Source organism: Pollachius pollachius (genome assembly GCF_949987615.1).
Source record: "Pollachius pollachius genome assembly, chromosome: 11".
Lineage (NCBI taxonomy): Eukaryota > Metazoa > Chordata > Actinopteri > Gadiformes > Gadidae > Pollachius > Pollachius pollachius.
This window is the reverse complement of record NC_136944.1, coordinates 13,799,456-13,821,122: the sequence shown is the minus strand read 5'-3', so window position 1 is coordinate 13,821,122 and position 21,667 is coordinate 13,799,456. Positions and strand designations below refer to the sequence as shown.

The window sequence follows — 21,667 nt, the reverse complement described above, 5'->3', positions numbered from 1 at the left end:
AACCAACAGTTACAACAAGTGTAGTTAAATTCAAATAAGTAGCACCACAGATTTTAGAATTGTAAGCAAAAATCACAGCCCTTGTATAAATATAACTAATGGAGCTTTTCAACATCTCAGGAAAAATATATTTAGTCGACTGAATAATCTAATAATATACCAGGGGCCTCTACGAATTCTCTTTTTTGCATTTCCTAACGAGATGACCCAGAAGTACTTGGAGGAAAGGTGAAATGTGCATTTTACTTTCATAATGTTCGCTCGGTGAATGTGAAGGATGTTTGGTTTGATGGTTATGGCGAAGAGGGAACGCTCCATTCACTTGCATGGGCAGCGTCTTTGGTTGCTAAGCAACCAAAGACGTCTTTGTCGACTATTTCTCTGCTGATCAACACTACGAATGCTGGAAACACACCAGCCACACCATGTGAAGTTCTTTAACCCGATTATTGTTATTTATATCCGAGATTATTTAATCAAACTCGATCTAAACTCTACCATGCACCCAAACACGGCGGCGTTTGGGTTTCCTACCTCGGACTCCTAAATACAGCGCAGCGAAGGCGCGTTAGGCGCGTTGAACCATTTTTGTGACACACAATCAAGAGGCAGGTTAGGCGCGTTACTCGCGTTATCCAACGCGAGTAACGCGTTCAGTGTGGCCGTACCTTTATATCTATCACTCTGGTCATCCCCATAGCAGTAAGAGAACGCTGCCAATTCCAACACACACACACACACACACACACACACACACACACACACACACACACACACACACACACACACACACACCCAAAGACCCACTCAACAAAAACCGAAGACACAAACACACACGTGTCTGTCTGATCAAACCATAGCTCACATCCTTGGCAGGGAGCAAATAGCCATGTAAATATAATACTGTGGGTGGCCTACGCAAGGGTGCTCCCTGGCTGCTACTGAATAAATCAGGCCTCCAAGTTTCACTTTCGAAACGTCACCAAGGAAGAGGAACTGAAATGTTTACCACTTCGCGCCAGTTGTGATTTCAGTCCGGAAATAATAACTCGCATGGTTGGTTATGAAATTTGTAACTGCACACGGAACTATTCAAAATGAACCCATTGGATTTCCTTGACAAAGACCAACTTCAAGTGTTTTTCCGACGCAATAAGATAGAAATGTCTTGCATGGATAAGCCGCAAACATTTTTAAACCACCTTCGGGACCACAACCTCATTCATGAGGAGAAATATAAGGTGAGACAAAACGTATCTCGGATCCAACAGGCATGACTATGGGACGCAACACATTTGAATTCTGCGCGCAAATGTAATTGGCTAAGTGAAATCCCCTATTTCTGGGTTACTAATATAAAGGGCGGGGGGGACGACTAGGCCCTAGGACTAGGTCGCCTATGCTGATCGCCGATCAGTTTGTCGTTCCATTTTATCCATAACCAGTCGTTGTCTTAGGGCCCAAGGCCATTTATTTGTTTGCTTGCCTGCTACTATAAATAAATAAGTAATTCATATCACACTCAAATATACCTTAACATACAAATATAGGTAATTGGATACGTTTCACTGGCCCATTTAGGCCTACTGTAAGCCAACCTATTTAAAAAACAACAACTTAAGTTGTTGAAGACAAAACAACGGGGCGAACAATGTAAATATTTAAATAAATACAAAGGTGGGAATGTACAAATGGACTATTCCAATAGGCATCCATGCCCTTATGGTCCTCATACTACAGTTTGTGACTCGCTCGACTACCTGTGGAGCGAGAATGTTACTTCATTCACACCTCCTCGATGTTAATGAAAAACGTTTCTTCCTCCCATCTCCAGAAGGTGATCCGTATAAAGAGCATAGACAAAATGAAGACGACTGTATATGAACTTCTGGACTGGATCGAGAAAGAGCGACCTCTTAACATCAGGTTTTTCTGGACCTGCGTCTTCAAGGAGATCATGATGACCCAGTACCCCACTCTGAAGCGTCTAAGAGACAGCCTCCTCGACGGTCAGAACCCTGCTGTGGATATTGTGACGGGAGCAGGGCCAGAGCCAGGGTTTGAGGTCCGGGGTGGGGGGCAGGGGGGTTGCAGCTTTCAGTTTTGCTGGAGGGGGTGGGTGGTGGTAGTGCCTGGCCCACGTACGCACCAATAGATGTCACACACGGCGGACACAAAGTCTACTGAATTAAGCATTTACTCACCTCAGACAAATTCTCAGACGCTGATTCTGTATACAGTTGTATTTAGTTTCTAATTAGCTTTTATCTCTAAAGAAATGACGAGGTCCGGACCTCGGTCACCTCATAGCTGGCTACGGGCATTGAAGGGAGATGTTGTTATTGCTGCTGATGAGGATGTTGGCGAAGCTGTGGATGAATGTCACATTGAATCTCACTGTGACCCACGACTGCTGTGGATTTATTGGGGAAAGCAATATATTATAACTTTATGACTTAATCGTATTACTTGTGTGGTTGTTTGTGTTCTTTAATATGTTAAAGGACAGTGCTCTTTTTAAAGGACAAAAGTTAATGTAATGATAAGTACGTTGAGTATTTCCAAGTTAAATTAATGAAGAACTAATTGGCATTGCTTTTCTTACTGATAGAATCTCAGAATCAGCTCACTAGCTATATTGTCAGTGACCTGACCCATCTCTTCTCAAACCCAAGGTTCCTTCCAGTTTTCTGATGGCGAGGTCAGCGACAAACATACAAGGGAAGGACTCTCAGAAGAGGAGTACCCGGAGAAAGAGCAAGGGGGGAGAGGTAAACGTGGGAGTTTCTGCGACCGGGACGACCAGCAGGGACACTCTTCTTCTCAGGCAACTCCAAGGAAGAGGAAGAAACTCATGAAGCCAACCTTCGGTATGCTGTCCCTCACCACCAGGGGTGCTAGGCCTGGCTGATTTTGTGAAATCCCCTCTTAAGTCAAGTCCCTTTTATTTGTATAGCCCTTAAAACAAACACCCGTGAGAGCAGCCAGGTATAAAAAAAAAACAACTGATGGGGATTTGTAGATGAAAGTGTTGATTTTCGAACTGTTTTACTCAATCGTATTACTTGTGCGTGCGTGTGTGGGTAGGGTTGTCCTTATATGTGCTAAAGGACTGTTTTCATTCTTAAGTAGGAAATGTAGTGAAACAATAAGCACATTGAGTATTTACAAGAAAGTAGAGAACTAATTGGCTTTGCTTTACTTAATGTCAGAATCTCATTATCAGCTCACTATCTATGATTTTAGTCACCTACCCACCTCTTCTCAACCCCAGGCTCCTTCCCGTTTTCAGATGATGACAGGCGCGTTTGCCGAGATTGTCCGTTGCCAGGCAGTTTTCAAAGAACATTCGCGCTCATGTTGCTAAAGTCGAAATAACATAATTCAGATGTTTTTACTTTATATTTGTTTTGTATTGAATTTAGCTAGTAAACAGAGTGTTTAAAGTGTATCATAGTCTAGCTAGCTTGTGTTAATACACTCAGTTTACTAACTAAATGCGATTAAACAATTAAATACAATACAAAAAGTTAATATATAAATGTCATTTGTAAAATAAGTGTTATCTATTAAATGTTATTTCGTCTTGTGACGCTTAATGAATGAGCGCGAATGTTCATGAACCTTCCTACGTCATCGTTTGACGCGATCGTCCGTTGCCAGGCAACGTTCGACGCGATCGTCCGTTGCCAGGCAGGTTTGGCATTTTCGAAAGCGGATTACGTAGGCGGTACAATTTTCGCCCCCGGTACAATTTTGGTGTGACAGCACCAGCGGCATGGTTTGTGTGGACTTGTGCAGCTCTGCCTGGGCAGCGGTTGACTGCGGTGTCCAAGAGAAAGTTGAGCTTTTCGGGAAACTTATTGTATGCCGGTGTGTTGGATAGTGAAGCTCCGTCGGAGCATCGATTTATTAGGCTTCCCGGACCGATATAGTATAACGCTACGGTGTGGCGCATGACATAAAAACAGCTTATTATAACACTCATACAAAATGACGGTACTAAAAAAGTGTCACAATGTTGCCCTGGGCCGTAACCAAGGCGATAACATGCCCCTCTCTTAGAACTCGCAGCCTAAAATACATTTTTGAAGACCTCAAAGTTTTAGATTTCCCGGTGAAATAGTGAGTTCAATGGTTCTTTAAACTGTAATGTTATTTTTAAGTACTCGTATCGGTACTCTGTATCTGCGAATACCCAAATGTAAGAACTTGTACTTGTATTGGTCTGAGAAAAAGTGGAATCGGTGGATCCCTTAATATGCTAAAGGACTGTACACTTCTTAAAGTACAACATTTTATAAAACAATAAGAATGCTTCCAAGAAAATGAACTAAATGGCTTTGCTTTTCTTACTGTTCTAGGCTCCTTCCCGCTTTCTGATGAGGAGAACAGTGGCGAACATGCAAGGGAAGGACTCTCGGAAGACGAGTCCATGGGGAGAGAGAGAGGGGGGAGAGGTAAACGTGGGAGTTTCTGTGACCGGGACGACCAGCAGGGACACTCTTCTTCTCAGGCAACTCCAAGGAAGAGGAAGCCAACCTTCGGTATACTGTCCCTCGCTAGCTTGGTTGATGTTGTGAAACCCTTTTTAAGTCAAGTCCCTTTTGTTTTGTATAGCACTTAATATACAGCCTTGGGAAAACCGACAGATATAAAAATGTAGCATTATATCGTAAGTAGAACTGTAAATCGATCTTAACCCCAATTGTAGAGGGGCGAGGAACAACTTGCAGTGGGAATTAAGAATGGGATGTTGGCATAAACATAGCACCAATGAAGGTTAACTAGAAGTACGTTATTATGTAAAAGTATATTAAGAACAAAAAAATATCAGTAATCATGACTGGCATAAATTACGAACTGTACTTTACAGTACAATTATGGTGCTTTGATTGGTATTTTTTTGATGTTCAAACAATTGTGCATGGTGTTTGGGTTGAGGGAGGGATTAAGTACGAAAGAGATCACCTGCTGATCAGTGTTTATTGCAAATAGGAATATATACCCTGAATCACTGATTATCACAATGTCATTAATTTAGAGTAAACATTGTCCCCCACTGTCCCTTGTGTGTGTGAATAGGTGAGAGTGAGGCCACATGTTATAAAGAAACAACCGCCGTCTCAGCCCTAATGTTGGACTCTGCAGTCCTTCTGTGATATGGCCAGCAGAGGGCCTGTGCTAGAAATCAAAAACTGCAAGTTATGCCTCATTAGGAAGATATATATTAGGGGATTTCTACAGTGGCTAGTCCAAAGGGAATATTTATTGACATGCTACCGTTTACTACTGCAAGCCGAGTTTATGTTTGCTAATTATGCGCTTACAGATCCCTTTCTCCAGCAACATGATTGGTCGAAACCAACACAGGGAAAAAAGCGAAACCCTTTAATCCAGATATTCATCCAGTGAGGCTAGTCCAGACGGAGTGGCTTGCACATTTGTTTTAAAAGTTCAAGCCTACACATATGTACTTTAGGTGTACTTTGGGTGCACTTTTGAGTAAGCGGTCCAGAAATCCATAACCAGAACCAAGGTATTTTTGACCATTCACAACCCGGTGTTCAAGAAAATAAATCGGTATTAGGTATATTTAAAGCCACTCGCCTCTCTTGAGTTATTGACAGAAGTTATGTATTTCATTCAGCCAGGTTTGTCTCTTTGATATAAAGTACCACTTTTACGAGAAAGACAGTGGTACATTATTATGTATCATTGAATTAATCGTATCTTCACCCTGAATATATTAATATGGTTTGTGTTATATTCCTGAGCCTAGGCTCTCTGCCGAAGGGGGAAAATGCAGAGATCTGGACGTGGGGCTTTTTCAGGCACCATCTGCCTGTTACCTGTGGTGACCAGCAGGGGGCGCTCTACCGCACCAAAATGGCAAAAGGTGAGCCGGTAATAGCCTAATTAGAGGCTGGAATCGGTAATCATTTTATTCCTGTTCCAAGGGTTGAGTTTATACAAAGTTGTGTACAGAAACACAACAATGGGTTTTATGTTTTGTTATTCATGTGAAGGAATTGGTTTGGCGTTTGAGGTAATGAACTAATAAGACAAAATGAGCCATAAAGGAGTAAAAGCCTGATTTCCTCCTTGGTTTAGGGGATTCATCATTAAACTTTCTGTATTATTGGTCACATTAAAGATTAATTATTATGGTTTTCTTTGGAAATGTTGAAAATCAAACTGGTATTGCATTTGAAAATAAATAAATATGACATTAAAAAATGGAAAGACATTGGTTACACTGGAAACAGTAACCAACTGGAGGAAAGGGAAAAAACAAACAAGTTGGGGTTTTTAGTTGTCTCTTCAGGTTAAACAGAGTGGGCTTGACCAGAGATTTAAACGCAGTTTACAGGGGTTTGAAAAACAAAGAAATGCAAAGTTAAGTTCTAGTTTATTTTTTAAACCTATTTTCCACCTTCAAGCAGTTTTAACCTCACTCTCTCTGTGGTTTCAGGAGAGCCGTGCATCCTGAGTAGCAATAAGTGGTACACACCCAGCAAGTTTGAGAAGCTGGGCGGCATGCACAGGTCGAGGAACTGGAAGCAGAGTATCCATTGCATGGACACCACGTTAAAAGAGCTATTTAAGGTATTTAAAAGGAGAACCAAACCCTAAAATCAATTATTATGGGGTACGAATGACCCTCTAGTCATGCGCCGCGTTATCAATTGATGGCAGACTTGGTCCAGTCAAGCACACATTTACACAGATTTAAGACCTTTCATCTCCCACACGCTCAAAGTAAAGTGGGCTGTGAAGGCTTTGGCCCACCACCACCCAGCCTCCACCTGCTTTGGTTCTGCTCTGTATTATATATCACCACAATGGGTTGAGATATCTGATGTACCACATGGAGGATTTGTGTAGTGCTCCCTGTTGTCAAATGATGGTATTATCTATCTGACATCTGTATGTCCTGCTTAAAATCTTACTGCAGGGAAAACCATAAAGGAGTAGAACCCTACCCCAAAACCAAAATTATTACCATTTCATGCAAAAAATCGTTAAATCTATCAGATGACAGAAGTGATGTTAGGAATATGGATCAATATTAAAAGACTAATTTATATATGGACTCATGACTCGAGTAGAAAGTGAAGACCCCTAGGCCTGAACAGCAATAAAGCCACCACTTAATTTAAAAAAAGTGTCTGTGAGACGGCATGTTTCACAATTTTGGTTGTGGGCAGGGACAAGGTCAAACAGGGTGTTCGGGGCAAGAGAGTTGGGTGTAAGGTTTGAAAGTTCATGCCTGCATGAGCAAACTACTAGTGATCAATCACTTTGGTTCTGTTTAAAATATCTAGATTCTACATTCTAAACACACTCACAGCACAGCCTGTTTAGACATAGGGGAGTTGATATCCTATGTGAGGAACCTCTTTCCATTAGCTTAATGTGTGTGTGTGTGTGTGTGTGTGTGTGTGTGTGTGTGTGTGTGTGTGTGTGTGTGTGTGTGTGTGTGTGTGTGTTGTGAAACCCTATTGCAGCACGGACACCTGAAATGCCCGGGGTATAATAAGAGCAAGGTAACTTTCAATAAATCAATCCGGCGGTTACCGTAAAATCATTTGGATTGCTGGTTTGTGTTTTCTCAGGATTCATGCTTGGCTGTTTGTCCTCCTTCTGCTCGTTTGTTCTCATGTCTAGGCTAAGAAATTGATGCTCCCCTGCAGCTCAAACACCGGTTTGTTGCGGTTATTCTGCTTCATTTATTTGACATTTTACTTGTAAAGGTTAGGTATTTTTACCGCATTTATCTATTAAGTGACTGAACAGGTGAGGCTGAGATCAATCAATATGACCAGAGATGATAATGAACATTTGCATGAGCTTTTTTTCTATTGTCAGTTCCAGCTATCTCTGACAGCGAAGAAGAGTTGGAGGAAGAGGAGGGGGAGGAGGAGGGGCTGCAGGCCAACCCGGATGAAGACGAGGTTAGCATTGAGGACGAAGTGGAACTGCAGGGGAATGACTGCTCTACCCAGAGCTCCGATACAGGTACATGAGACAGTGCTACATATGGACACATTAAAATGTATTACCACTATTGTAGTATTAATTTATATTAAAAGGATTATTAGCTATTACAGGCTAAAATCCAATATCTGAATTTTAAGCCTTCAAATGTGTTTTGAGGAGTTTTTGGGAAGAGGGTGGAGTGTTATCCACATGGTTACGACCCATGCCAATTTAAGTGGCCAATTCCACCGAGCGGTGTGGTTAGGCAGTGATGTGCCTGAACGCGTTCATTGAACGATAGTTCATGAACTCGTTCATATTTTGGGCAAACGTGAACTGAACGTACTGTATTACTGCCTGATGAACATTACTGTGAACTCGTTCATTCTGGTGTCTGTGAACGGCACGCTCACTCGGTTTAACTTCGTTCAATAGGGGGATTATTTTTCTATCAACACGGCGGATGCGCGCACAGAATGATCGCAAAAAGAAGATTGTTTGACCAGTTGCCATGGTTATCTCCGTGTGGTTCATTTGCAGTTGCGTTGTTGTCAGCTTACTGTTATATTAAACTGTAATCAGAAAATGTGGTTATATGCTATAGACCCTATAGTATCTGTGGTATAAAGGCTGGGGCACCATTATAAAACAACATAGACAGACCAAAAACCAAAAGTAGATGCTAAACAATACTAACATTATCGATATAAACCATCCTGACGTTTCATCCAGGCTTTAGTAACAAAAGAGGCTAACTTATAAACATTAAAGGTAAACAAACATTCCATCCTGACACCATCATTGCTCCAAAATATTTCAGGGTTTTGAGCAAACAGTTCATTTACAAAAGGTACTCTTAGTTCATCATAGAAGGGACAGTATAAAAGAAAATGAGATTCATTCTCCACTTCTCGTAAATCACAAAGTTCACAAAGTCTCTGTTCCTCTGGGATATTTTTAAATCTGCTGACCTCAAGTGCAAGGGGAAGGATTCCCATTCTTAATTGAGCAATCAAGGATCTCTGATTTCTTGGTAAATTTGTTTTAACAAATTATTCTGTTTCATAATTATGCTTGATTTGGACGTATGTCCGTAATTTTGGTTTTAACATTATATCATTTAACTATTTTTTATTGAACCCGACAAGTAAGTTTTTTCTAATTTTGTTTATGCTGCATGATAAATTATTGCTATAGATATACTGAAATTTGGCTTCTTCAAAGACAGCATGAATCTCTGCGGCCCATGGAGAGTTCTGTACTTTACTCCAAAGGAGAACTTTCTTATTGATCCTGTCATCTGACACATTAATAAAACGATTCCACAATCTAATCATATCACACTTTCTCCTTATTGTACCAGGAATCCCACCCATGTCACACTGAGCAACCAAAGAGGGAACTGAACTTTCCCAACACTGCGGTTAGGTGCGGTATGGTTAGGTGCGGTTAGGTGCTGCTCGCGTTTCCAACGCCGACCGTACCAATATGGTAGGGCGGGGTTAGCCGGATGGCTATAGCGGCAGCTACGTAATCAACGGACGCCGTTTGTAGCTCCAACATATGCACTAGGGTTGGATTTAGTGATTTGTTTCCGCGAACCAGTTCGCGTCATTCAGTTCGCCAAGAGGAGTCGTTCGCGAATCGTTCGTTCAGTCGAGTTTCCGGTAGCGGTGAATCGAATCATACACGATTCTCTGAGTCAGTCAGACTCAGCCCCTCGTTCGTTCGTTCGTTCGTTCGTTCGTTCGTTCGTTCGTTCGTTCGTTCGTTCGTTCAGTCGAGTTTCCGGTTCAGTCGAGTTTCCGGTAGAATCATGGAATGAACGGCTCAGACTCAGCGCCTCCCTCGTTCTCATTCTCATACGTCAACATTACAACTTTAACCAAACGCAGCGGGATGGGGGGTGTAGTTGATTATTGGATGTTTAACATATCAGCAAAATAATAGACTTGATTTAGCAATGATGGTGGGTGTCCCGGGTGTTTTAGGCTCCCATAAACAGAACCCTGTGCAGCCAAAGACTAAATCTAGCTGCAAAAATTAACACTGCCTTCAAAACGAGAGCTGGTTAATTGTGAAAAATGCAAAAAACTGTCATCAGACAACGCAGTTAAACGCTATTGTAATGACCTCGCCGGTGACAAACCAGGTCACTGAAAACCCGTAACCAATGGCAAAAAGCCACACTAACAACAACCGGTTACCCGGGCAACCCCCCAACCCGGTCCCTTCAACGTGCAAGCCCCCACCCTCCTGTTCTCCCAAGGCCCTCCCCCAGCTGACCTGATGATTTGCCCCCCACACTGATTGACAAGAAGAACATCCAATGCATGCACAGAGAACAACTGGCATAACGGACAACGAAATACAATGCAACACATAACACACAAACTCTTTAAATGTCCCAGGGTCGCTACACTATAGACTCTAGAGTTTCTGGTATAAAGGCTGGGACGAAGTTCAAATGATAAATATGTACACTTTATGTTGAAAGTATACTGTCGCGATTTCCATTGAAACGAATTGCGCGGCGACTAGTCTTCACAACGAGAGCTGGTAGGTTGTGAAAATGTGGTATAAAGGCTGGGACGAATTTCGAATTATAAATATGTACAATGCATCCTTTAAATAAGTCCATGCAACAGATGGCCAATGTGAATAATAGATAGCTCGCTCACTAAGCCCATTTGTTTTTTCCCCATTAAACCTGTTGATTTCTGTCTCTCATTGACTAAAATTCAACGAGAGCGTCCTAAACTCAGTCCTAGAACAGCATACGATTGGCTGGCTCTCGTGAGTCGTGACGTCTCTCAGTCGGTCCCTCCTCACCACTCACACAGTGAGTGAACGAACTGTCAGCGAGTCAGCAACTAGTGGGTCTGGGAGGAGTCGAGTCTGAGAACGAACGAGGCGAACGAGACGAACGAGGCGAACGAGACGAACGAGACGAACGAGGCGAACGAGATGAACGAGGCGAACGAGAGAGAGAGGAACCAGTTCAGTTTGTTCGTCTTAACGATTCGTTCATTCGAACTGATTCGTTCGCGAACGAGTCAACACTAATATGCACACACACACACACACACACACACACACTAGGGCTGGGTATTGCCAGGTACCTCACAATTCAATCAAATTCGATTCTTTAGGTCTTCATTCGATTCGATTTCCAAGTGCAGATGACAAAAATACCTAAATATTATTTAGAATTAACCATTTCATAATGAATTAACCATTTCATTGTGCTTTAACTAGCAAAAAGGGAATACACCATTGTATAGTATTGTTCCTGAGCTAAACTTGCAGCATAAAAGTAATAATCTTAACATGGACAAATGTAAAAGGGCATGTACATTTAGGCATACTCGCTTCTAGATTACAATGACTGAGTATGCTTCTTCTTTTATTTTTTATGAAATAATCGATTTCAAAAAAATTCTGAATCGAAATTGAATCGAGAACAAATAAATTGCAGTGCAATGATGACTCGATATTTTTACCCAGCCCTAACATACACACAGTAGCGTTATGCTGTATGTGTCCGGGAAGCCTTATCCTTAGATGAGGGTATTAAATACATTGCTGCTCAGATGGAGCTTCACCAGCCACACACATCATGGCATTCTACTATGAGTGTCTGAAAAGCCCAACTTTCTTGCGACACGCAGTCAACCGCTTCCCAGACAGAGCTCCACAAATCCACACACACCGCGCCGCCGGAGCCCCTTCATCGTGACATCAGACTACATTGGAAAAAGTAGTCTGACGTCGCGAGAAGAACGCAAGTGTTTTGGGGAGAATGTTTTGCTTTTGTCCAGTGATAAACAGTGATAAAATTGCATTGATTATTATGTGGATGATCATATAAGACAAACAACCACGTTTTAAAACAAAGTGGTTTCGAGTTCACTGGCTCTTTAGATATGATTATGACAGGTTTTAAAAATGTATTGGATTATGGAACCAATAACCAGTAATGCCAGTAAAACGGTTCAATCAGGTTAGAATTTATCAGAGCACATCCAGCGTCATGTGCCCCAAAACAGTGTGTTGCAGGGCCTAGTGGCGTCTCCTCTCGTCAAAAAAATGGAAACATGTTTGTGTTAACATTAATTTCATCTACTATGGCTAAGTGCAACTTCAACAAGATCTGGCCCGAGAACAGCTCTGCACCTTGTGCAAGAAAATGCTCAAATTAGGAACTTTGGGTATAACGGCTTTTAGAGTCGCATGGGAAGTCAGAAAAGCATAAAACCGCTGTTACAAGCCACCAGCAAACTCCTGCCTTCACCCATTATCTTTCAGTATTCACATCGGGAGCATCAAGGTGGTTCCAGCGCGACCCACACTGCATTAACAATGACCCTGTAACTCTGTAATGGCTCAAAAACGGTTGTATGTGGCGGACACAAGCATTTTTACCTAAATGAGGCATAGGTCACGTCAGCATATTCGGCGAAATTCCACAAACCTAACTTTTGTTTGTATCTGTCGTATCTCATAATTGTAAACAGATATGTCTTACAGAGTACTAAATTATAGGCACCTATCACACGTGATTATATGAATCACGCTCTCTGATATATTATGTGACTGTATGTGGCTAATCAGTTAGATTAACCACCAGCTGCAGACATTTTATGTCTTCTACAATGTCTCTAGTGGGATCTATGTTTTTGTTGAATGAAGCATTGCATATTATACTCGTACAACCCTTACGTACACACAGTTCTGTGTAGTCGTGTTATTTTGAATGCAAATACATTTATTTACTTTGCAAGTAATTCTGGTACTTTTATTTTCCTTCATATCCTTCATACTTTTTTGCAAGTATGTTAGTTAAATAAGTCTTAAATTGCATTCATGAAAGTCTGGTCTTAAATTTAACTTGTTGAGACCTGCAACAACCATATACTAGAATTAGCATTTTGAGCAATGGAATTATTAGCATTGTTGACATAATTATTGACATAATTATTCATTCAAATGTTGTGTGTGTGTATATATATACAGACAAAGGAGATTATCGGGAGGAAGTGACAGACGAGACGCCCAGGGTCGGCCAGAATGTGTTCAGAGTCATATGTGGAGCTCTGAGTGGGATGCTGCACAAGAGCCGCTTCGCCTCAGGTATCAGGGTCTATCTGTCTACCTTTTCCTGACTGCCAATTGTCTTCCTGGACCAAAATATAGATAATTGAATGCACTTTGACTTATTTAAAAAAGACGTGGCAAATGCATACATATTGATTATGATCATGGCATGAAGAACGGCATTTGTTTAATGTTGTGTGGCATTATGAACGCTGTACGAAAGTGAGGTGAGTTATGGTCTGGTCAGGCGTGGTTGGATGGCTGAAGGTCCTCTTTCTCCAGGGAGGTGTGGGAAGAGTATTCGGACAGAGGACCATTGGTTGAGTCCAGTGGAGTTCGTGGAGCAGGGGTCAGCAGCGCCTCACGCCCTCTGGAGGAGGGACATCCAATGGGAAGGACAACCTCTCAGCAGTCTCATTGAGGTAACACACTTTCTGTGTGTGCGTGAATGACACTAATGTGAACTCACAACTAAACCCACACCTATGCCATATTTTATATATTTTGCTGTACACACACACACACACACACTTACATAGGGCTGGGAAAAATGTATTTCGGAACAACTACATAAAAAGTTGTTTGTGCAATTAAAAAAAAGCGTGCACGCACACACACACACACACTTCCATTGAGGCCATTGAGGTCACCGAGGTTAGGACCGCTGTATGTTTTGTTAGGTAATATAAAAGTTAAAAAAATGTACATGTTGCCACCTAGTTCGGATTTTTCACACATTGCAATAGAAGGACCACAGGCTTAATAACCATTATGTTACCTCATTCGATGATAGAAAGAGAATGAACTGAAATCTTTCATTTGAAAATATCCTACAATATAACATTAAAGGTCCAATGGCATGAAAATCCCACCTTATGAGGTTTTCTAACCTAAATATGAGTTCCTCTAGCCTGCCTATGGTCCCCCAGTGGCTAAAACTTGCATTCGGTGTAAAACGAGCACTAGGTGTTCTGCTTGCCTATGAAAAAACGGAGGCTCAAGCGCGCTGATATGGAATGTGGTCCCTTATGTCGTCATAAAGGATCTAATCTCCTCCCGTTTCTCTGCCTTGCCTGCCCAGAGAATTTGGCCCGCCAATGAGACACGACCGTGTGAGTGCCACGTGTGTGTGTGTGTGTGTGTGTGATTACACACACTGTAACGCAAGTGTTTGCTGTTGGTGTTATGGCGCATAACACATTGGTTCTTTGACGTCTCTTGTATTTCCACAACGAGACTGTCGTTGGAGTTATCTCAGCCATGGTTGAGAAGGTTTCCCGCTGCCGAGGGACCACCGCCAGGAGGCGGTGGTGCCTAAGCGCTGACCGCTGCCGAGGCGGTGGTCCCTCGGCAGCGAGGCTCCAGTGGGAGACAACCGCGGTCAACAATCCCTTTCTCCTCCACGTCATGGTTCAGTCAACTTCAGATTGATGTGGACGTGGAAGAACCAGAGACGTTGGAGAACCCGACGCGGCCGTTTGTGATTCATAATATCGTCTGGAGGCTAACACAGCTTTGGCCGTGATAATATATATTATAGGATATCTATGTATAATATGATATTATTTAGATATAGAGCTCCAGTACTCCCGTGTGTTCTAGAATATTTACAGAACTAGGCTAAAGGCTGTGTGGCCTCGCCATCGCGATACATCCAATGTAAACAGAGCGCATGGTACCATGGCTGCAAGCTGCTCAGGGCCACACCCCCACCCTCCTCCTTGACCCGCCTCTCTGCTCCTCATTTGCATTAAAGCTACAGACACCGAAACGGCGCATTTGGGAAAAGCTCAATGTGCGACTGGCTCGTCGTAGCTGTAATTCTGCACCACGGCTGAATTTCGGGAAAGTCTTAAAATACTGTGTTTGGGGCCTACTAATATCTATATTAAAGCATCCATAATGTAGCATGCCATGGGACCTTTTAAGACCTCGATATGCGCTTGCATGAGTGTGTGTGTGTGTGTATGCATGTGTAACATTTGAATACCCATCCGATCATCTGCCTTGTGAAGGCCTCTTCTTCATTATAGAACTACAACAAGTTTTGTAATCAAACCATATTTTAGTTAGTTGCAATGCACTAACTATTGCCCTGCAGTACCCTTTACTACCCAAGTTAACGTAAAAAGATAATATTATAAAATGACGGAACAATACAAAGAATACTAACCAATTCTTAAAGCTGTTGTTCCTTAATGCAGAATACAGCACAATTGCATAAACAACTTTTTATGTAGTTGATCATATATAGATTTTTCCCAGCCCTATGTAAGTGTGTGTGTTTGTGTGTGTACAGCAAAATATATTAAATATGGAATAGGTGTGGGTTTAGGTTTGAGTTCACATTAGTATCATTCATACCCTTTACATATATCTGAGAGAGTGTGTTCTTGATCCTTCCAGAGGAAGAGGTTGACCTTACACTCTGAGCAGTGTTTCTGTCAGCTGTGCCATCCTGAGCCTAAAGCCCTGGTGAGTCCCCCTGTCTGTTGGAGATAGTTGCAACATGTTTGATTGGTGAAGAAAAGACCCCCAAATATATTATTTTAGGAGTTATCCTAAACAGCTGGAAAAGGATGTTCAGGACTACTTATCATACCATTACTTCTATTTATCATACAAAATACTAATATTATTCTATTTCCGGTCATTTCAATGCTACTTATCATACTTATACTACTACTTACACTACTTTTATCAGACAAATGCTACTACTCGTAAGTTATCATACCAATGCTACTATGTATCAGACTAGTACTAATTCTACTACTAATACTTAAACTAATAATAAGGTATCATAGCAATACTACTATGATTCATACTTGTACTACCTTTGCTTATACTACTACTTAGAAGGGATCATTCCGATACTATTATGCATTATACTCGTAGTACTTCTGTTAGGCTTACCTATCATCCTTATACTACTTATCAAACTAATGCTAATCATACTACTAGACATAGGTTCAAACTATATCACTTAAGTTTAGCCATTTGTTTACCTCTTTCACTTAGGTGTAAAACCAACAGTTTTACATCATTCAAATGGTTGGTTCGTTCAAACTGTTACGTTTACTCCAGTCCGACATTAATGTATTGAACTCTTTTAAAATCTTTTCACTTCGGTTCAGCTATTCTACATTTATGTATATTAAACCATGAAACTTTACTAAACACATATGGAAGATCATTTGTGATCAGAAGTTTCACCTAAAACTACAGTTCTCCTTGTGTGTGTGTGTGTGTGTGTGTGTGTGTGTGTGTGCACGTGGGCGCACGTGTATATGGGTGTGTAAATGCATGTGTGCCTGTGTGTGTGTGTGCAGGAGGAACAGAAGAATGATGATGATTGCTATGTGTGTGGGAGTGAGGGTAACCTGGTGATGTGTGACCAATGTCCACGCTCCTTCCACCCAGAGTGTCACCTGCCCCGGCTGGACCCCTCTATACTGGGGTGAGCACTCACACACACACACCCACACACACACGCACCAGTTACACGCACACTCAGGGACAACAAGCTAAGATATCACTGTTCAAACGATGGGGTGCAAGCACACACACAACATATGCATGTACACACAAACCCAAAGCCACACACACAGGGACACCTTGGTACACACATGCGTATTTGCACAAACACAAAAGCACACGAGACACGTACTGACACACATACACAGGCACACAAACACATTGCCTCCCCTAAAAAGTAAAACATCCTAACCTTGTGTGTGTGTGTATATGTGCCTGTGTGTTTTTGTGTGTGAGAAAAGGGACGACAGTGCTTGGCTGTGTACGTTCTGCATCTGGAATATGAATGAGTATCTCTCTCAAATGACGCACGAAGAGACCCTCATGCATCCTGTCTCCAACCACATGCTGGTAACCACCCTGGTCCTTTTTACCTCTCTTGCTAGCTACCATCCTAGCTCACACACTAGCTTCCATGCTAACTCCCTTCTAGCTCACATGCTAACTCATCACACTAAGTCCTTGAATATCAAGTGCTAGGTCTTCTGCTAGACCGTCCTTCTAGCGCTCCCTGCTAGTGTAGCCTATTTGTTGGTGCTAAAGACATTTGGCCACCCAGGATCAAGGTTTGGCAGGGGCCTTTTTTGGTCCCTGGTAATATGGAAAATGAAACCGATTGGCACACAGGGTCAATAACTTTGTCTCAAATCCATACATAAAGCAGTAAAGTAACAGCATATAGAATAAACATATTTGGCTATAAGGAAAATAAAACCATTTGCTGCATCCCAAGGTTTAAAATAAAAGTTGTCTTTTTAGCTGTGACACAACTCATGGTAATATTGCATTTCCAAAATAGCAACATACAGTATTCATATCGTAATTTGTAATATAAAAGCTGTCTTTGTGCCCTAACAGCAGTGCCACTACCTGCTCCTGTCTCTGTACAATGCAGACAAGGATCACATTTTTGCAAAAGATCCATGCATCCATGTAAGTATCACTGTTTTCAACATTATTCTCTATTGTGTATGTATGTGATCTCGCTCGGTCTCTCTGTCCCTCCCTCCCTTCCTCCCTCCCTCCCTGCTTCCATCCCTCCCTCTCTCCTTCCTTAACTCTCTAGCAGACAGATATAAACAAACATACTGGCAATTGTACGACTGAACCAAATCAGAAAGATTTTCAGTTTCTCTCTTGCTCTCACTTTATCTCCCTCCCTCCCTCACTTCAGGTGAGGGGATACAGCTCTCAAATTGTGGCTCCTATGTGGCTGGACAAGATCACAGAGCAGCTCCTAGACCAGCAGTACACCGTCGGACAGTTATTAACCGATATCCAACTCATTTTCTCCAACTGTGATCAATTTAACCAGGTTAGTGAGTAGGACTCCTCCCTCCCGGCTCACAAATAATGCCGCGTTCGAGATGCATCGTACACCACCCGCCCGAGTTGCTCTTTTGACGTAATTTCCTGGCTTGTAGCCCTTATAGCGTTTACATTTCTCTTTGTTGGCATCGGGGAAGAACAGTCATTGGCTATTCATTGTTATTGTTAGCTACATTAGCCTCTTTAGCAAACCAGTCGTGCGGTTAACCTTGCTGAACTTGGTGGACTCTCAGGACTACGAGTGGGACAGGTTATATTACAACCAAAAGGGGGCGTGCCTCTGTGAAAAGTCGCAAGAAAGCTGGGAGATTTTCCACTTTGTAGCTCGGGCAGGTGGTGTACGATGCATCCCGAACACGGCATTACACCGGCCGTGCGAGTTAGATATGTAAGCTAGACTAGTCATTGTTTTTTTTGTTTTTTTCATTAGTTATTTTTGCCAGGCATGTTAAAGGTCTTTGGTAATGTTTAATAGATTTGTTTTGTTTTTTCAGAATAAACCAGAGTTCCGGGACATGGGAATCAGACTGAAAGAGTTCTATGAACAAGAGGAAGAAAAGGTTTTTCGCAGGCAATAGCAGAGAAATGCAACGTGCTAATGGACCTCGGACATGCTAGAATTAAATGTGTGGATTCGTCACTGTGTTGCGTTTAGCTCGTTGAGGAACAAGGCAGTTTAGCAGTAAGAACGGGTACTTGTCTGTGTGAAAGGCACAACATTCCTTACTTTAACATTAAATAACTTTTTATAATGTTCTGGCCTTTAATGTATAAAATTAGGGCGGTCAAATGTTATCAAATGGAATGACACATTATCATTCATACAAAATATACTTAATAAATAAAAACTAGACCAAGTGATCTTGAGGGAGTTTTATTGACTTACTCAGTGTGGGTTAAATATGAAACTTATGGAACACAACAAATTTGGGAATTGTAAACAGGCAGTTACTTAGTACAATTGTAAACCAACAGTTACTACAAGTGTAGTTCAATTCAAATAAGTAGCACCACAGATTTGGGAATTGTAAGCAAAAATCACAGCCCTAGTATAAATATAACTAATGGAGATTTTCAACATCTCAGGATGAAGATATTTAGTCAACATCAACTTAATAGTCTAATAATATACCAGGATAATTGTGAGGACATTCCATTGGCAGGATGGGGGTGCTAAATCTGATACCGTAGAATGAATTGGCTTCTAGAAGGAGACCCCTTACAGTTATACATTGTTTCTCACTCTCAAAAAGGATGCGTTGGAAACAACATATTCTTAACGCATCCATGTGTTTAGTTAAGGACAACACATCTTGGGCCCTATTTTAACGGTCTGAAACGCAAGTGAGAAGCACCAAGCGCAAGTAGCTTTGTGGGCGGTTCTATGGCGATGTCGCTATTTTACCTGCGCAAAAAATGACTTGCGCCCGGCGCAAATCTAAAAAGGGTTGGTCTGAAGTAGCCTAATTACCCTTAGGTGTGGTTTGGGCGTAACGTGCAATAAACCAATGAGAGTGCCAGCTCCCATCCCCTTTAAGAGCCATGTGCGCATTTGAATCTGACGAGTTGATATTTTGACAGCGCGTCTGCAGTCTCCGATGAGACAGATGCACATGAATTTCAAACTTCAAATGGCTCAGTTGATGGCCAAATAATAGGCCTAATTCACACATGGAATAAGGTTTTCTTTCACAACTTCAGAAATACTGAGTCCTCAAATAAATTTCGGCAAAGAAATCTTATATGATATAACATATGATATACGGTAACTGGTTCTATTTAATGTTTCTTATCTGTTTCTTATCAGTATTGTATGCATTATCGTTATCGACTTGTGTTCCTAATATGCATGTGTCCCCCCGTTAATATACATTGCCATGGACTGTATTATGCGTTACGTGTTTAGTTTGCGTGTGTTTAAACAGATGGACGCACATACGCGTGCCCGCATTCATTTATTATTTTACACATACACACACGCGCCCTCATTCATTCATTCTTTTTAACACTCCCTCGCGGTAAAACAATGTTTTCTCACAATCAAATACTCATCCATCCTAAAAGTTATGGGCATGTACACGATGTCTGTGTCAAGAAAATATTTGTTTGCTGTACGGTGTTTGCAGATGCATTGATTTAAAAGTACAACTTATTACCGCTGTATCAGCTGTTCTTTCCCAAATAATTTACCAAGAATGTGTGGCTAGGTAGATGAGAGAAGCAAAGTGTATGCGCGAGGTGCACAAGCAACATTATGCATGCGCCCTTAAAATAGCATCTCAACAACGCGCCACTGACTTTAAACCAGGTATTTCCTGGTTTGTGGCGCAAGTGGTTTCTGAAACTGCAAAATAGCACCTGGGAACGTTTGCGCCAGAACACGCCTCCTTTCGCCGAAGCACCCCTTGGGGCGCAAGATCGTTCCCTTTGCCCAGGAGGTAAAATAACTATTGTTATGTTAAACGCATACAATACAGTTAATGTGTTGATGTTTGAACACTCTAGTGCAGAGGTCTTCAACTGGGAATACCACTTTTGCAAATGCCATATATACAATACATTCGGATCGCATGATAGGAATAGATCTATTCCGAGTAGAAATCGGATCAGAAGTGTCCATGTAAACGCGGCTAGTGTGTTGGATTCATGTTAATGTGCGACCCCCCTGCAGTACCTCTGCGGTCCCCCTAGGGGTCGCGAAGGTTTTGGTTGATTAGACCTTTTTTTTATATTCCCCCGCTGCAAGTTTTTTGATAAATTGAAATGTCTTTAAATACACATTAACATGAATCCAACACACTAGCCGCGTTTACATGGACACTTCTGATCCAATTTCTACTCGGAATAGATATATTCCTATCATGCGATCCGAATGTATTGTATATATGGCATTTACAAAAGTGGTATGTCTCTCGCGCACACCTGACACATCTGGACCGGCGGCGCCATTTTTATGTATTTGATTTTAATGAAAGTTCAGCAGGAGAGAGCTTATCTCTGCCTGCTCCTTTAATTAAGGACAGCACAGCGACGTAATTTTCTCGTCCCGTCTTTATATCTACCCCCTCCTCCGCCGCAAACAATACATATTTGGATGAGATTGCGCAGCCAAGACTGTTGGGAGAGAGAGAGTGCTGTTATGTAAGGGATAATGTACAGAACGCCGGTCATTATCGGAAAAATAAGCGATCAGCAGAGAAAGTCTGCCAAAGACGTTGACGTCGCTTAGCAACCGCACACGAGTGTTAAGAGTGTTAAGAAAGATGTGAATCAGGCAAAAAATGACACTAACAAGCATCACTAATTTTCGTTTCCACATTTATGTTTTAAAAATGTCAATTTTAATAGCTTTTATGCATGATTACATGCAATTGACAGACATTGTTGATCTTGGCAGGTATCAGTTTATTATGTTATGTTTATGAATGGCAGTGGCATGGCCACCCTACTCACTGTACCCTGCACATGTTTAAAATAAAAACATGAATATATGAACCTGTGTATAATTTGAATATCTTAGTATTGAATGCAAAATAGCAAGGTACATTTATACATGGCACTATAGGACCAGTTTTCTTTAGAACACAATTTTATACAATATATCAGTAGGGGTTCCCCGCTCCATCTCTCCATCAGTTTGGGGGTCCTTGGCCTGGAAAACGTTGAAGAACCCCTGCTCTAGTTTAAAGTTAACACATTTGTGTAAATTTGTTTTTGGCTACTT

General features: G+C 41.7%; 1 protein-coding gene across 2 annotated transcripts; it reads left to right on the top strand.

The window, feature by feature from the left end:
* Positions 1-1,034: 1,034 nt before the first annotated feature.
* Positions 1,035-21,399, top strand: LOC307082844 (uncharacterized protein). 2 transcript variants are annotated; one of them, XM_079746568.1, is made up of 17 exons: positions 1,035-1,241; positions 1,835-2,009; positions 2,676-2,870; positions 4,365-4,547; positions 5,783-5,899; positions 6,476-6,609; positions 7,512-7,550; positions 7,672-7,708; positions 7,873-8,022; positions 13,000-13,116; positions 13,363-13,502; positions 15,487-15,555; positions 16,410-16,537; positions 16,857-16,965; positions 17,473-17,547; positions 17,789-17,929; positions 18,438-21,399. In XM_079746568.1, exons 1-17 carry the CDS (start codon positions 1,098-1,100, stop codon positions 18,519-18,521), a joined length of 2,037 nt encoding a protein of 678 aa, XP_079602694.1. In that variant the 5' UTR covers positions 1,035-1,097; the 3' UTR covers positions 18,522-21,399. The 2 variants fall into 2 exon arrangements, with proteins under 2 accessions (XP_079602694.1, XP_079602695.1); XM_079746569.1 differs by lacking the exon at positions 15,487-15,555.
* Positions 21,400-21,667: the final 268 nt, after the last annotated feature.